A 17336-nucleotide genomic window follows, 5' to 3' on the forward strand; every position below is an offset into this window, starting at 1 on the left:
TAAAAATAAATAAATCTTAAAAACAAAATAAAGCAAAAAGACAAACCACATAAAACCTGTGATTACTGGCAGTGTGCAGCAGGCCTAGGGGGCAGTGTGGAGAACCTCAGTGTAGCTGCCAGCACATAACTGATCCTGACTACATTCCTTTCCCTCGGGCAATCATGCAGATCCGTCAGATGTGAAGAGCAACTCCTGCAGGTTGACTGTCCCTGAACCCCAAACCTAAAATTCATGTTCAAAAATTTCAGATTCTGGATTAAGGATGCTCGACCAGTATAGATTCTCCAATACAAAGATTCTCCAATCCAAGCATTTTGAAAAGGGATACTGGATCTGTCCTATCTTCCTTAGGGGCTGAAGGCTTGTAGTATAGACGTGAAAGTGCCTAGCCAGGTGCCTGACATGGGGAAGATGCTAAATACACACCTGGTTTACTTCCTTTTCCCACCAGGCTCCAAGAAAGACATCTCCTTCCTATCTCTAGCATTTTGGGTGATGGGGACATATATCAGAATATGCGCATTCAACACAAAGGGCAACTTTAACAATAAAACTATGTCTGTATGTAGGTTATGCATTATAGCATAAAGTATGCATACATTCTGAACTGCAAATATTATTTACATAATTGGAATAGGTAAAAATAACAGATAAAAGATAAGGAACCATTAGAAAGCAACACTAAAATTTTCTTCTGGAAGCTTCTATGGCTATTTAATGCCACCCTACTTAATTCCAGTAAAATTTGACCCTAAAACAAATCACCTCATGCAAAGTGTTGAGTATGGCTACAATCTATAAAACAGTACAAGACTAATTAGTGACGTAGTGAATAGTTAATAGCAGCACACTGGCTGATAATCTTACCCTCTTTAAAACCAAATCAAAATTATTCATAAGAATCAAAACGCTGTACATATGATACAAAGTGGTCACTTTCAGCATTACAGCAAATGAAATTTATAGCAAGTTCTTAAAAGAATACAGTGAGTCACAATTTGACATTAGAAGTTTCACAGGTCACTTTTCAGAACACCTGAAAGGGGGGAAAACGTGTTAAGGTTTAACTAAAAATAATGATTGATAATGGACACTTCTGTCTTATAGCAGGAATTGTCAGAACTGTGAAACATCTGGTTACAAATATGAATCCCCAGGGGATAACAGAGCTGGAAGAGTTGTTATTTGTTTGTTCAGCCATTCAACATGTGGAGAGGGACTTTGACCATGTGGGTTGAGCATGTCCACTGGACAGTACAAGAGAAGAATGCCATCGGCGCTGATCTCACTGAGTTAAGAAGCTAAGAGCAAGCAAGGACACACACTGGATTTTGGTAAGCATCCTCCTGCACTCTATCAGGAAGAGAACACATGGCCAGGCATTCAGCAACAGAACCGCTGGGCTCACGAGGGGGCGAGCTGCAGTGCTTCCTTCTGCTGTGCCGGCACGTTTATGCACATGGAGGAAACACATTCAGCTATCCAGCTGCACAAGGAAGTGACTTATCAGGTTGCATTTTACAACTCCAAATGAAGACTCTCTCTCTCTCTCTTTTTTTTTTTTTTTTTTTTTTTTTACAAGTTTTTCAACTGAATCTGGAAAGGTCAAGTCAGAGAATCTATATTTGAATAGATAGGACAATAATCATTTTCTCTGACAAATCTTCCTGGGGTGTCCAAATTAAGACTTTATCTGCACTTTTCTTTCTTCTTCTCTTTTCTTTTTTTCTTTCTTTTTGTTTTAGAATCATTTACTGGAGTCAGCGCCATGGCTCAAAAGGCTAACCCTCTCCCTTCAAATGCTGGCATATCATATAGGAGCTGGTTCATGTCGCAGCTGCTCCACCTTCCATTCAGCTCACTGTTTGTGACTTGAGAATGCAGCAGAAGATGGCCCAAAGCTTTGGGACCCAGTACTCACTTGGGACACCTAAAAGAGGCTCCTGGCTCCTGGCTTCTGATCAATTTAGCGCTGACCACTGTAACCATTTGCAAAGTGAACTATGGACAGAAGATCTTTCCCCATCTCTCCTTCTCTATATAAATGTGCTGTTCAAACAAGAATAATAATTTTGGCCTGTCATGATAGACTAGTGGCTAAATCCTTGCCTTGCATCTGCCAGGATCCTATATGGCTGCTGGTTCATTTCCTGGCTGCTCCAATTCCCATCCAGCTCTCTGCTTGCGGCTAGGGAAAGGAGCAGAGGATGGCCCAAGGCCTTGGGTCCCTGCACCTGCATGGGAGACCTGGAAGAAGCTCCTGGCTGCTGGTTTCAGATCAGCTCAGTTCTGGCAGTTGCAGCCACTTGAGGAGTGAACCAGCAGACAGAAGATCTTTCTCTCTGTGTATCTGCCTTTCCAACAAAAAATCTTAAAAAAAAAACTTTTTAAAAAAAGAGTTATTCATTTAGTTGAAAGGCAGAGTTACACAGAAAGAGGAGAGACAGAGAGAAAGAGAAGGATTTCTCCCTTCCACTGACTCATTCCCCAAATGGCTGCCATGTCCAGGGCTGGGTCAGGCTGAAGCCAGGAGCCTGGGGCTTCCTCTGGATTTCCCACATGGATGCAGCGAATCAAGGACTTAGAACACGTTTCCTGCTTTCCCAGAGCATTAGCAGGGAGCTGGATCAGAAGTGGAGTGGCTGGAACTTGAACTTGAATTTGGGAGTTGGCTTTACCCAGTGTTAACAGTGCCAGCCCTGCCTCTGTTTTCTCTCTGTGTTCTGTTACATGTTCACCTGGGTAGCCAGGCCGCTGTGCTCAGTAACACAGCTCTGTGCTCCTTCTAGTCATACCCAGCATGGAAACGGCTGGCAGTTCAGGACATTGCAAAACTTTACAGAGAAATGACATTTGGTATAGTGACAGCTAAGGACGCTCTTGTGGGTCTTTAATGAAATGAAAATCGTAGGTTCTCTGTTCACCAGCAATTACAAACGAAAAAAGCTATCTCAATAGCCCAAGAAGTGAGATGAGCAATTTGGAAGAGTATGTAGGTAACTATTTTCCCAGATCAAAAATTAGTCCAGTATAAATTTTTTTACAGAAGGAAGAAAAAAGATTCAGAAAAAAAATCTCTCAAGACTGCTGTCCTTTGCTTTCCTTTGTTAAAAATGCATTTTTGCAGCAGTACGTAAGAACAGAGAAATTACAGTTTTAAGGCACCAAAAGAAAAAAACCAAAGTCTAGCAGTCAAAGTCCAGCAGTAAAAGTCCAGAGCTTATGGGCTTCATACACTTATCAATAACTTCATTTGAGGGTATAACATGGAAAGTAACAGGGAAAATCCCATGGAGATAGGCCTCTTTAAGGTTTAGGATGAAGGTCAACTCATAAAGCATATTTTAGGAACATTACTGTGCAAGTCCATTAAAATGACACAATCATTATTATTTATCTACCAATTTAAAACTTCATACATAATTTTTTTTCCTACTTTCGAGCATCACTTTTGGATCTCTCTGCTACTTTTTCTACTAGGAAGACTAGAGTCTGGTGTTGAGTTGAGCTGCCGCTTGCCACCCTGGCATCCCTGTACTGAATTGCTGGTTCAAGTCCCAGCTGCTCAGTTTCTGAGCCAACTCCTTACTTATGTACCTGGGAAAGCAGCAGAAAATGGCTTAAGTTCTTGGGTCCCTGCTATCCACATGGGAGGCAAGGATAGAGGCTCCAGGTTTCTGGCTTTGCTCTCAATCAGTCCAGCTATCACAGCCATTTTAGGAGTGATCCAATGAATGAAAGATCTCTCTCCCTCTCCCTATATGTATCAATCTGTCTTTTGAATAACTGAATTAAAAAAAAAAGACCATAAAGGAAGACTAAAACCAAAATCCAGCAACCAAGAATAGTCTTACTACCAACCGCGAGAAGTGATATTTCAACAATGACCGGATTGTTAGTGCACTGGACCTTCAATTTCCCATGATTTCATCCTTAGTTTTATGTCATTTAGGCTATTCCAGTTCCTTGGATCTCATCTTGGATCCATGAAAAAACAAAGGGATTCATGCTATATTTTTAAAGATTAAACACCCTTCAGTGACATCTCAGTGTCCTGATTCATACACTCCAACTGGACCTAGCCTTTAAAATAATATCATAGCTAGTAGAATTCTAATATTTGACAACATATGTTAAAATTTCCACACCAGTGGTTAGCTTGTCCAAAATGGGGCATGGGACTATCCAATGTCATACCGCTTTTGCTTTCTATTTTTTTTTTTTTTTTATAAACCCCTAGACACAAATACTACTGATTTCTCTGATAAACTTCTATCAGTTCCACCATGACTCCCAAAGCATTTGCTTTGGAGAGGGTGTGCCTCCAAAAACAACTTCTATCATGGTGAAAGCAATGGCCTACCAGTCAGTTCCCCCTTTTTTTTTTTTTTTTTAGGCTTATTACAGGGGCCAGGGCCTTTTAGCAACTCAACACTCCATCCAAGCGCTTGATCGTAGCAGTTCTATGGCTGGGCACTGTGAAGCCTGTGGGGTTCACAAGGGCTCCTGAGGACTTGCCCACAGCCCTAAGGGAACCCCGTGGGGAAGTGGTTTTTATTGCACGCAGAGAGGATGACTGTGATGGCTGATGCACACGCAGAGTGGCCTGGGTGACTCCGGAGACACGAGTATGAGCTTACTCTGGCATGGCTGTAGTAATATCGTACTGGGAGATGGGAGAGGTCATGAATATGTGATGTGGGAATGAGGGTGTGGCAAGTGAGAAAAGAAGAGAACCAGTCCCAGGGAGGGGAAACCCACACGGTAGAATGTCTGCTTCCCCTGCAAAAATTCTGCTTATGCTGCTGTGAGGCTCTGTGGGGCTTCCTCATTTCTCATCTCCTTTCAACAGGAACAGGTCTGGATAAAGGTGCAAGTCTCACAAGATTCTGTGGCAAGTATGACTAATAGTTCTCTCAAATACCCTATATCTTCTTTTGTCGGACACCATGGCATACAGGTGATTATTTAATGCTTCATTTAGACTCACAGGCATATTTTTAGGAGCCTAACAATCATTAGGAAATACAGAGTGGACATTTTAAGATCTCCATTACACAGCACAGCGTTCCTTTGAAATGGAAAAAAAAAATGGCCCATTAAAAGGATTCTAAGAAACTTCTCCATAAAGGAACTTAAAAGTGGGATTATTTATAAGCCATCTAAATTAAATGCCTTGTTTTTAGACAGCACCAGGTATTGCAATATAAAAGAAGCTTTCATTTTCATTTTCCTTATATTTGGGTATTTAAAGATGACATTTCATTATAAATTCCAAACATAACTGAAGCCTTTAAAGCACTTGAGAAATAAAAGTAGAAATCAGGTTTAAAAAATAGGACAAGAAAATGATCATTTCTGGGTCGGCCTCGGATGATGTCATCATAGGTTCTAAATGTAATAGCGAAGCAGTGTACACTATAACTCTGACTGCCCATGTGACCTCTAACATCAATTTGGACAAAACAACTAATATTTCAATCATTTTGTGATGGAGAAGTCAGATTTGGAAGCACAAGATTAAAGGGAGTTTAGAGTGATGTGAGTGTGTGTGTGTGTGTGTGTGTGTGTGTGTGAGTGCGCACGCGCACGCGTGGGGGGCCAAGGGGAGGAGGCATGGAAACTAACTCTTCCAGCACACACCCCTTTTGCTACTACAAGGGCATCCAGCAATCACATTTGCAATAGTAAAAATGCTGAAGAATCCTACAGTCTCATTGCTTCCACAGTCAACCCTGAGCCTCTCTTACAAAGCCCAGCTTGCTTTATTGGTGCCAGGAAATTCTTCAGGGGTTAAACGGGGAAGTGCAGCCACTACCATTGTTGCAATAAATAAATGAATGAACCAGAACGAACCAGCCATCCATCCCTAGGAAGCAGGCATCTTATTTTCTACCATTATATACATGAGGCAGCAACCACATATTTTTAAAATGTGTGCTTTATCTTTGGATGTGTGTGTACACATTACAGACATGCATGCATTTATACAAAACGGAACACATTGCCCTGCAGACATCTACCTCAATATCTTAAAAAAAAAATTAGCATTATTTATTTCAACCAAAAGATGAATAGCTTTAAAAAAATGGGGGTAGACTAACAAGTTACATTTTTATTAAAGGCCTCCTATGTTGCACATGCAGCATATACAAACACACAGAACACACACATACACACACAAAGGTTTTTTTTTTCCCTTCATGCCATAGACAATGCTAAAATATCTGAGATCAGGTTGCTATGCCAACACATTTTTTTTTCTAAAATGAATAAAATTATTAGCAGAGAGAAAAACATTCTTGACTCCTTTCCCTCCCATCTATGAAGCCGAGAGAGAGAGGGAGGTTCAGGGAGGCCGAGAGGCTGCCAGATGGGGAGGAGGGAAGGCAGGGAAGGTGGGTAGAGGGGTGTTTGCTTACCAAAGATGCTGATTTGATCGTGGCAAAGCGCTCTCTGTTCCGGTAGTGGAGGGCCTGGCTCTGAACTGACTGGGTAGGCCGCGGCTCAGGCCTGGGATCGCCGTGGCCCGCCTCATCCCTTATGAATACATGATCCTGCAGAAATGGATAAAAACAAGGAGAAAGTCCAGCTGTGCTCTTTCCTCGCCGGCTGCCTCTCGCTCACCCCTCTTTCTGCACAAGCACTGCTGTTTGAAATGCATAGTTTAGCTCTCTGCTAGTCCCCGCAGCTCCCACGGTACAAAATGAATAAGCAACACATTGCAGACTTCAGTTAGGAATGTCAGCTGATCGCTAGTGGGATGCCTTCTGAATCCCTGGCAGGCTTTTTCTTTACCTCCAGAATCACATATAGGCAAAAGAAAAAAAGAATAGAAAAAACAATGCCATGTACAGACTCCTTAGCACAGTTTGCTTAAAGCGCGGTAACCAAATAATTCCTTTAAAAATGTCATGTCCATGGCTGGCAGGGAGGATGCTGGTGGCTTTTAACATAAAAGCGAGCCTCCGGCTCATTCCCTTGAAGGATCTGCTTTCTCAGTTTAATTTTATTTGAGATCTGTTCGGTGGCATCATCGTTCTGCTTAGAATCAGTGGAGGTTTGTGCTGAACTGCCTCTCTGTCTTGTGCTGGGAAGATTCGGCAGTCACTGAGGGATCCTGCTTTCCAGTCATGATCGTACACAGTTCTAGCACCTTCTCTCTACAGCTTCTGAAAGGATTTTTTTTTTTTAGATTTAAAGAGACAGGCGTACAATTTTCACCAAATGCTAGTTTCACAAATTCTTCCTCAACTCAGCATCGGTATGGTCACCAGAGCGAGTAAAGCTGGAATTTAATGTCCTTGCCTGATTTAATCAAGCCTTCGTTTCTTGATGGGCGAAGATGATTAATCTTATTCTAATGACCAGTGAAAACTAGCAGTCCCTGGAAGGATAATAATGGATGTGTCTTCAGCGCAACTGAAATGACTTTTAAAGGGGACAATGCTTTCAAAGGACAATGCTCCCCTCTGCAAAAGATGAAGTGGTCAGTCAGGGAGTAGCTCTAAACCTTCAGAAAAAAAAAAAAAAAGATCCAATAATAATTTGTAGCTCAAAAAACATGTACAATGATGGGGGATTTAAAAATAGTACATGCCCAGGAGGGGGAAGTGGAAAATTCACCCCTATTTTTCTTGGGTCTTAGGAGAAACCACTGATGAGAAGTCAGTTTTGCATTTTGTCTGTTACTATTTAAGATGTTTTAAATTGCTTTCTCTACCAGAAAACAAAAATTAAGACAGTTTAGAAAATATTTCATTTTATTATTGTCTAAAAACTTTAGAAAAATCAAAACACATATACTCCTGGAGAAAAAAATTAAATTTCACATCTAGATTTTCATGTAAAAGATATAATTCATTATTGGAGGAATTTAATTTCCCTTTTACACATTTTAAGTGTTTTCGTATGTTGGGAAGCTATTTATCATGACATCTGTGTTTAGAAATTATTTCTCAATTTATGTATTACAGTTCAAATAATGAAGCAATCATTAATAAATTTGTCACTGAGAAACATTACAAAATTCATGGGGTTATCTACAATTGTGCTGTCACATAAGATGGCTACTAGCCACATGTGGCTATTTTGATTGAGATTAACCCAAAGGAAATGAAATGGAAAATTTAGCATCAGTTGAAAAGTCACAACATCAGTTTCAAGCCCCCAGTAGCCACAGTTGGCTACCATATTTGATGTCAGACACCTGGAACCTTTTTAACATGTCCCCAAGTTCTACCAAACCTGGTTGCACAGCTAAAAATTTATCTCTTAAGGCATGTTTTTGAAATTAACAAGAAAACACTTAAAGGGTCACATAAAATGATTCTACATAATTCTTTGGGAGATCTGTACTCTCATTTTGTCAGAAAAAAAATTGATTGGGATTCAAGCTCCAAGTTTAAGGTTTTAGTGAGAAATGTGCTGGGACCTGCTACCACTTAAATATTCAGATTTATCAATAAATTATATTTATGTCTGAGAGTAAGCAGTTCCCACATGACAACAGCAGAAAAGATACACTAGGCAGAGGTCTGTGATTTTTTAATATGAGGTCTTAATAAGTAATAGTTTTGGTGAGGAATAGTGGATTGAGAGCAAAAGATGGAATAGTGGGTTGTATGTGATGACAGCTAACTTCCAAGTGATAAAACTTGATTTACAAATATAAGCAGTGATACAACAGATCAAAACAAAACTTTTTCATGCACAAGCGTGCACACTTTTATTATTCTGTTTTTCATTGTTGGTAAACATTAACACTTTGGGCTTAACACCTTGCTGATCGAATTTGAAACATACTATATTTCTTTCCTTTTTTTTCAATTGAAAAATCTACACTTTAATTTTAAGTGATATTATACCTGGTTCCAGGATACTGAAAGCTGTGGCTATTTAAATATGTTCTATAAAATAGCACACAGATTTGTTGTATATAACCTATACACATCCTCACATCTTCCTATATAATTTGTCATTTCTAGATTACTTGTAATACCTCATACAGTATCAATACTAGGTAAATGACTGCATGCCATTATTTGGAAAATAATAACAAAACAAACACTTTGTACATGTCCAGTACAAAAGAAATTAAAATAAAACTCAGCTTTTAAATTGACCTATGAACAGTGTGCAGATCTGTGATAGCATGTAGTGCTTTAGTACATATATTCATCTTGTAATATTTAAATCTGGGTAAGCATATCTACTTCCTCAAGCATCTATCATTTCTTTATGGTGAAAGCATTTCAGATCCTTTCCTCCTGATTTTTTGAGATGCATAATACATTATCATAAAAAAAAAGTTACACTGTATTTCCAAGTTCACTGAAGTTAAAGAAATGAGAATACACTGGGAAAGTAAAAAACTTGAAACCATAGTGTAGCTGGCACACAGGTGACTGAAAAGCCCTAAAAAAAAGAATGTATTTTTAAAATAACGATATTTCAGAAATTAAAAAAAACCTTTCAAATCATTAATCTGCTTTATTTTTTATATGTAAAAATTTGTGATTTGTTTATTTACAATCTTATTTATTTATAAAAGGCAACACATATTATCTATTTCACAATACAGATTTAGGAACATAATGATACTACCCTGCCCCACCTCATTTGTCCATACCTTCTTATCTCCTCCTTCCTTTACTTATTTTAAATTTTTTTGCGAAGATATACTTTCAATTTAGTTTATAATAACAAGTTTATCCTTCCCTAAATAAAGAATTCAACAATGGAGCCCAGCACAGTAGCCTAGTGGCTAAATCCTTGCCTTGCACACACTGGGATCCCATACGGGTGCCGGTTCATGTTCCAGCAGCTCCACTTGCATCCAGCTTCTTGCACACGGCCCAAGAAAGCAGCAGGGAACGGCCCAAAGCCTTGGGTCCCTGCACCCATGTGGGAGACTAGGAAGAAGCTCCTGGTTCCTGGCTTTGGATCAGCTTAGCTCTGGCCATTGGTGGCTCTTTGGGGAGTAAATCAGCAGACAGAAGATCTCTCTCTCCTTCTTGCTGAAATCTTTCTAGTAAAATTAAATAATATATATATATTTAAAAATTCAGCAAGTAGTAAACAGAAAAATCACTGTTCCTCAGGAATGCAGACAAAGGCTATAAACAGTAATCTATTTTAAATATAATAAATAATACTAACATTATAATGTTTTGCTTCTTTCTTTTTCCTTTTATAAAATAATTCTTGGCTTTTCCATACGAGCTCCAAAACAGAGATCACCATAAAAATCTTCAAAATCAACACAGGAAGAAACCATACAATATGGGGAAAATTTTTATTCCAAGAGTAGACACTCATTTCATGTGCATTAGGACATGAAGTTTTAAATATTTAGCTCCACCTCAATCGGTACAGAACACAGAAGACAACTTCATGAAGCCATTTAAAACCAAGAGCTGCTGATTTTTCTCTCAGATAGGTAAAACAAATAAATATAAATTTTAAAAAGGGAAGGAGTGGGTTGGGCCTGGTGATTGAGGCGCCATTTGGGACACTCACACTCCTTCCTGGAGTGTCTGGGTTTGAGCTTCCTCTTTTAGCTGCTTGCAAATGCACATCCTCGGAGACAGTGCACAATGGCCCAAGCAGGTGGGTCTCCACCTCGCCTGTGGAAGGGCTAGGGTGAGTTTTGTTGCTCAGGATTGGCTGTTGCAGGCATTCAGGGAGTTAATCAACACTTGCTTCCCTCTCTGTCTCTCAAATAGATAAATAAATAAAAGTGGTTTTTAAATTTTTTTCAAACCTAAAAATGAAGAGAATGTGCCTTGAGAGGTGAGCTCAAACTAAAGTATCTGGCTTTACTGGGTGTTGTTGTCTGTTGGTTGTATTTGTTGTTTCTCAAAGTAGCAGTTCCTTTCACAATAACCTCAATATCATGCTCCCAGAATTTCCGGACTGCACACAACTTAAAATTTCTTTTCAAAAATGTTCATTCTCTTTCAAAAAGCAGAGGCAGACACAGAGAGATCTTCCACCTGCTAGTTCACTCCCTAAATACCTACAGTAGTAGTGCTGGGTCAGGTTGCAGCCAGGAATCCAGAATTCATTGGAAGTCTCCCATGTGGGTGGGAGAGACTCAGCACATTAGTTATTCCCCGCTACCTCTCAGGACGCACATTAGCAGGAAGCCGAATCAGAAGTTAAGGAGCCAGAACTTGAACCACCAGGCACTCAGGTATGAAAAGTGGTGTCCCAAGGGGTGATTTAATTGCTGGTCACACACCTGCCCCTAAAGTGCTTATATCCCAAGAGGTTAAAACAAAACAAACAAACAAAACCCGTAGAGCCCAGTGTGACAGCTTCAGTCAATCAATGGCTAATTCCTCCCCTTGCAAGCACTGAGACCCCTTATGGGTACTGGCTGATGTCCCAGCTGTCCCACTTTTCATCAAGTTCCCCTGCTTATGGCCTGAAAAAGCAGTCAAGGACGGCCCAAAGCCTTGGGACCCTGCACCCACTTGGGAGACCTGGAAGAAGCTCCTGGCTTCGGATCAGCTCAGCTCCAGTGACAGGAAGACTTTTTTTTTTTTTGTCTTTGTAAATTTGATCTGCCTTTTCAGTAAAAAAGAAAAAAGAAGCAAAGGCAAATTTGCTATTCTATGCAGTTCAGTACTAGATTAGATTATTTACAAATGATGACAGTAGAGTTCACATTCTTTAAGGAATCATTCTTTAAGGAATGATTTCAGAATATTAAGAACAAATGTCATGCTCTACTTTATCATGACAAATTATATGGCTTGATCATGACTTATCTGTAAAAAAGAATCATCCAGAGACAAAATTACAAAATGATTGGGGACCAATTTTAATTAAAGTTATATTAACTTGGCAAACTTATAACATTCTTGTATTGTAAAAGATAAGCCAGGGGCAGGTGTTTGGCCAGGTGGTTAAGTTGTCCTGATAGAGTACCATCTCCACATTTCTTGGTTCAGTACCTGGTTTTGGCTTCTGATTCTAGTCTCCTGTTAATGCGGATCCTGGCAGGCAGCAGTGACGGATCCTCAAGCAGCTGAGTTCTTGACACCCAATGGGAGAGCTAGATTGGGTTCCTGTCTTGCAGCTTGGGTCCAGTTTGGTCCTGGACATTCTGGGCATTTGAGTAGTAAGCCAAAGAAATGGAGGTCTCTCTTTCTTTCTCTCTCAAATAAGTCAATAAGTAATTTTTAAAACTAAGTCAATTTCCTTAGTTAAAAATGAAGCTGTCTAATGTTTGTTCAAAATCTTTAATAACCTGAACTCACTTATAAATACAGGAGATATAGGAATAACATAATGAAGATGAAATGTTGGCTACATTAATAAAGGCTCATTTTCCTGAATGGAGAGGTGTTTGATTAGAATTATGGTGAACCCTTTACTGGTTCATGTTATTGAATTAAGAAAATTGTCTTTCTAACTCCTGTTACTATTTTAATAAACAGTGCATCCAGAGAAAAATCTTTAATAAAAAGAACTGAACTTTTAATATTGTGTAGTGTAGCATTCACAGTATAAAACATATAAACATTACTGTTGTATCCTAGTCCTAGCCCAGGGTTTTGACTTCACAGGTTTTCCCCCTAAATAGCTGCCTATATGTTTCTGAAATGAAGATTCTTTGCTTAGCCACTTGCTAAGAGTTCCTTTTCTTTTCTTTTTTTCTTTCTTCTTTTTTTTTTCTCAGATTTATTTTATTTATTGGAAAGTCAGTTACACAGAGATGAGGAAAGATAGAGAAGAAGATCTTCCATCTGCTGATTCACAACCCAAGCGGCCACAAAGGACAGAGCTGTGCCAATCCAAAGCCACGAGCCAGGAGCTTCCTCTGGGTCTCCCACAAGGGTGCAGGGTCTCAAGGCTTTAGGCCATCCTCGACTGCTTTCCGAGGCCACAGGCAGGGAGCTGGATGGGAAGCAGAGCTGCCGGGATTAGAACCGGTGACCAAATGGGATCCCGGCGTGTTCAAGGTTAGGACTTCAGCTGCTAGGCTATCATGTTGGGTCCCTTGCTTAGAGTTTCTCAACCAACTCCAGCACGATTCTGACAGCCTCTCCTCTGTGTTTTAGGTTTATCCTTGCTGTAGTATTCACCATACTACACACCTACCTGCCTTGGTGTGGGACGGTGGTCTTTCTGAAGGCAGAGTCAATGTGGTTTGAAACATCTCAGTCTCCCTAGTGCTTGGCAGAGTGCTTGATGCTTAGTAGGTATTCGGTATGTGTTTGCTGAATACATAAGCCCAAGAATGTAGGTCTGAAGAGATTTTGAGAAAATGACATTTTCTCTTGGATTATTTAACAGAATTCAAATTTGTATTTCATAAAAACCTGCCACTCTGTACTCGAAGAAAAGTCGTAAGATAGTGACACACACACAAGCACACCTTTACTTGGTGGCTTTTATCTGGTGACATGAAGTCTTTTTATAGACACCCACACTTTCTTCTTCCTTTTTTTTCTTTTTTTTAAACATTGCAGAGATGGGATCAGCATCTCTATCTTCTCTCTTTTGTTTTGTTTATCTCAAGATTATTGAGTGATCGTTAGGTGTAGCTCTCCAAAGCTGGGGTGAGAGGAAGGGGAGAAGAGGGAAGACATCGAGTGGCCCTGGAAGGGAGGAGGTCGGCTGGCTCGGTGCTGATGGCTGGTACAGGTGTCTGTCAGTGAGCAGAGGGGCCCGAGGGCTCCCCGAGGTATCATCTTCACGCCTTCAGTTCCCCTCACATGGCCAAAAGGGATTCAGAGATAGACAACGCACCTCTCTGCTCAGCGGCAACAACAGGACAGACCACTGAAGCAAGTGAAAGCTAAACTACAACATCCTCTCCCCCTAAGGATTCTTTTCTTCTTCCCATGAAAACGGTGACTATGGTTCTTAAAAAAAAAAAAAAAAAAGGGAAGGGAGAATTTTAAAAGAACAAGCGATACTAATAAGAAGGGCTAAGCAAAGTCCAAGGAGTTAGAGTAGAATGGTTCGTAAGGAACAGTTTCTCTAAAAGATCATTTCTAAAGGATGGCCATCATGACTGAAGTTTCAACATCTTCACACAGCACTGAGTGAAGAATGATGCTTTTCATATATTAAAGTCTTGTGACATACCAGTAGGAAGGAACAACAGGCAAAGGTAACGTTCGGCTTAAAAAAAAAAAACACCCACGTATGCTTCATTGACAAATTAAAAAAAAAAAATACTGTGCTGTAGGACCATGTTAAAATCTATAGCACCAGGGCTTAAAGGGACAGGATGGGGCTCAAAAATAGACTACCAATAAAGAAACTCACCTCACTACAAAGCTTGCCCCAGAGTTATCTGAGGATGCCCAAGAATTAAGGTGTAAACTTGTGTCCTACTTGTGTCCACCTTGAGCTTCCTTTTACAAAGCCTCTGTTTCCTGTTCACTGTGTAACAGGAGCTGGGCGAGGCAGCAGGCAGACAGAGCTGCAGATCCTGGCTCGGAGTGACACCCCTGCTGCTGGCTCAGGTGATGTGGCAGCACCCGCACTGGACAGAGAAACAAGGACTGCGCTCATTTTGTCCCGGGGTGCTTCCCCTTCAGGGCCTCAGAAAGGTCGGAGTGGGAGCGAGCACAGAGGAAGCGAGTGGCCTGGAATTCTGGTGCCTGAGGAAAATGTTGAGTGTCCTACTCTGTTTCTGGGGGCTTCGTCGGCTGAACCCAGCGCACCTTTATTCCGGCTGAAGGGCAGCTACTTTCATGCAAGTTATGTTCTCACTCATCACACGTGGCCTTTAAGAGTGAGTTTACTTCCTCAGAAAAATGGCAGTGGGCTTCAGAACTATGATCTAACAATAGGATATGTCTGCTTGATGGTAAAATTAAGGAGGGAGGGGTCCTTCACCCTTCTTATATTTTGGTATTGCCTAAGCATGCTCTTATTCTCTTGGATTTTATTACTGTACAGACTCTATTTACTTAACTCTTCAAAATCATGATCATAATATTTATGATTATTTAACCCTTTTAGTCCATCATATTTAATGAACCAGGATAGCATGATACTTAGATTCACTAGTTCCTGCTCTGTGTTTCTTGTGTTTGTCCTATAGTTATCGACTGAGAGTCTGGGATGTGCCAGTTACTATTCTAGGGGTTAGGGTATAGCATTAAAGCAGGTTGGCACAGTCCTTGCCCTCAAGGAATTCACATTTTAGTCACAAAATTATAAACAAATCAACACATGATATAATTTTCTATGGTGGCAAGTATTCAAAACAAACGTGAAAATGAGATAAGGGTTAAAACACTGTTTATATATAATGATATATGGGATGAAGATGTCAGACATGAACACAAGGGGAACTGGTGAAAGTTGCACAAGAAATACTGCTTGCTTGCTTGCTTCCTCAAACACTCTTTGTGGCCACCAACTTTGTCAGGCTGAGTGGAGCCCCACCTAGATCCTCTCTAAGGACTCGCTTTGCCAGCTGCCCTGAGCATGCTTCTGGCAAACGCCTTCAGCTGTCCTGCCCTTGGGGACTGCCTCAGCTGTCCTCAGCAGCCTTGTCCTGGCTCACACCCTTCCTGGCTGCCCATAGGCAGCCATTGATGGACAAAGTAGTAGCAAGCCTAGCCATTTCTGTTCAGCTTGGAGAGCTCCAAAGGACTCTTTTGGCCCCAGAGCTGGACGTGGGGCCGGGTGAGACCTGCACGCAGCTGGTACCTCAGCTCAGCTCTAGCCTCTGCCTGGTACGTCTTCCTTCTTGCTCTCACTGATGTCAATCCCAAAGGAAATTTCTGAATAGGAAACGAGCCAGGCTCAAGTGTATTAGCTGTGCTTCCCAGGGATTATGAGCCGCAACCACATGATCTCTGGACCTGCCTGTAACAGTGTAGCTGCTGTAACTTCTGTAGGGAAATAAAAATGGGCCTTCCTGTAGCAGCGGCTTCTAGAGACAGAGGGAAACAAGAATGGGGGAAAGAGGGAGAAGAGGAAGACAGGGCAGGGAGAGAGGGTGGGAGAGAGAAACCTTTGCAAGGAAGAATCTTCAGTGGAATCCAACATATGATGTAAGAGAGAAGCGGATTTTGTCCTGGGAGAGGTGGGTGAGAATTGCTTCTTTCCGTTGCAGGAATAGAAGTGTAGAGTTTTAGACCTGCAGGGGATCCTGAAGAATCACACGGAATCTTTACAGATGGAGAAACTGAGGTTCAAAAATATGTTGTGACTTGTCTGAAGTAAAGTAAAACTAATAGTGGCAGTCAGAAGTATAAACAAGTTTCCTCATTTCTACAGTCCAATTTTCAACATGTGTTCTTGAGTTTACGATCTTATTTCATTTATGCTCCTAACATTTACTGGTTTTTATTTTAGCCCTAATGGTTTCTTGAATATAAATTATACTTGAATATCAAGTCTTCATATATTATACATGCTGTTTTCTAGGCTATATGCATTTGGAAGTTAATGCTTTCAAAAGTTTATAAGCTGGGCCCGGCGGCGTGGCCTAGCGGCTAAAGTCCTTGCCTTGAATGCCCCGGGATCCCATATGGGCGCCGGTTCTAATCCCGGCAGCTCCACTTCCCATCCAGCTCCCTGCTTGTGGCCTGGGAAAGCAGTCAAGGACAGCCCAAGGATTTGGGACCCTGCACCCACGTGCGAGACCCGGAAGAGGTTCCTGGATCTCGGCATCGGATCGGCGCGCATTGGCCCATTGCGGCTCACTTGGGGAGTGAACTACCGGATGGAAGATCTTCCTCTCTGTCTCTCCTCCTCTGTGTATATCCGGCTTTCCAATAATAATAAAATATTTAAAAAAAAAGTTTATAAGCAAATGTATTTTGATTCTTTTCCTCCATATATCTTGTACACACAGTTGCCCTCTATCCATCTGTGGATTCAACCAACCTCAGACTGAAAATATTAAAAAGGAACCAACCCACAACTCAACTGTAACTGTACTGAATATGCATAGACTTTTCATTTATATAGCTCTTGTGTTATATATTATGAGGAAACTAGATGACTTCTTTAGGAGGATGTGTACAGATTATTCCATCATTTTATATCAGGACTTGAGCATTGGCAGATTGGGGCATCTGTGTGAGCACTTTGTGGGGAGGAGGTGGTGCTAAGGTCAACTTTCTATAGTTCCTGAGGCATGACTATATTTGATAATTAAATATATAAATAATTAAACTTGCTATATTTGTTATAGCAAGTTCTTCCTGACACGCGTTTTGTGTGTAAATGGGTCAAATCCAACTATTTTCTATCTCAGAATATAAATCATGCCTCTTCTTCTGAAGTGATTATATTGGGTTGCGAAAAGTACTGAAAGACCCACATTATCTTAAGATAGCTTTGCA

General features: G+C 40.7%; 1 protein-coding gene across 4 annotated transcripts in view; it reads right to left on the bottom strand.

The window, feature by feature from the left end:
• TAOK3 (TAO kinase 3) overlaps positions 1 to 17336 on the bottom strand; it is a 150644-nt gene that overhangs the window by 33729 nt on the left and 99579 nt on the right. For all 4 annotated transcript variants that reach the window (XM_058656776.1, XM_058656777.1, XM_058656778.1 and 1 more), the window contains one exon: positions 6426 to 6560. In XM_058656776.1, coding sequence (XP_058512759.1) covers positions 6426 to 6560 — 135 coding nt within the window. The remainder of the gene's footprint in view (positions 1 to 6425; positions 6561 to 17336) is intronic.

This window comes from Ochotona princeps, chromosome 29, assembly GCF_030435755.1.
Source record: "Ochotona princeps isolate mOchPri1 chromosome 29, mOchPri1.hap1, whole genome shotgun sequence".
Classification (NCBI taxonomy): Eukaryota; Metazoa; Chordata; class Mammalia; order Lagomorpha; family Ochotonidae; genus Ochotona; species Ochotona princeps.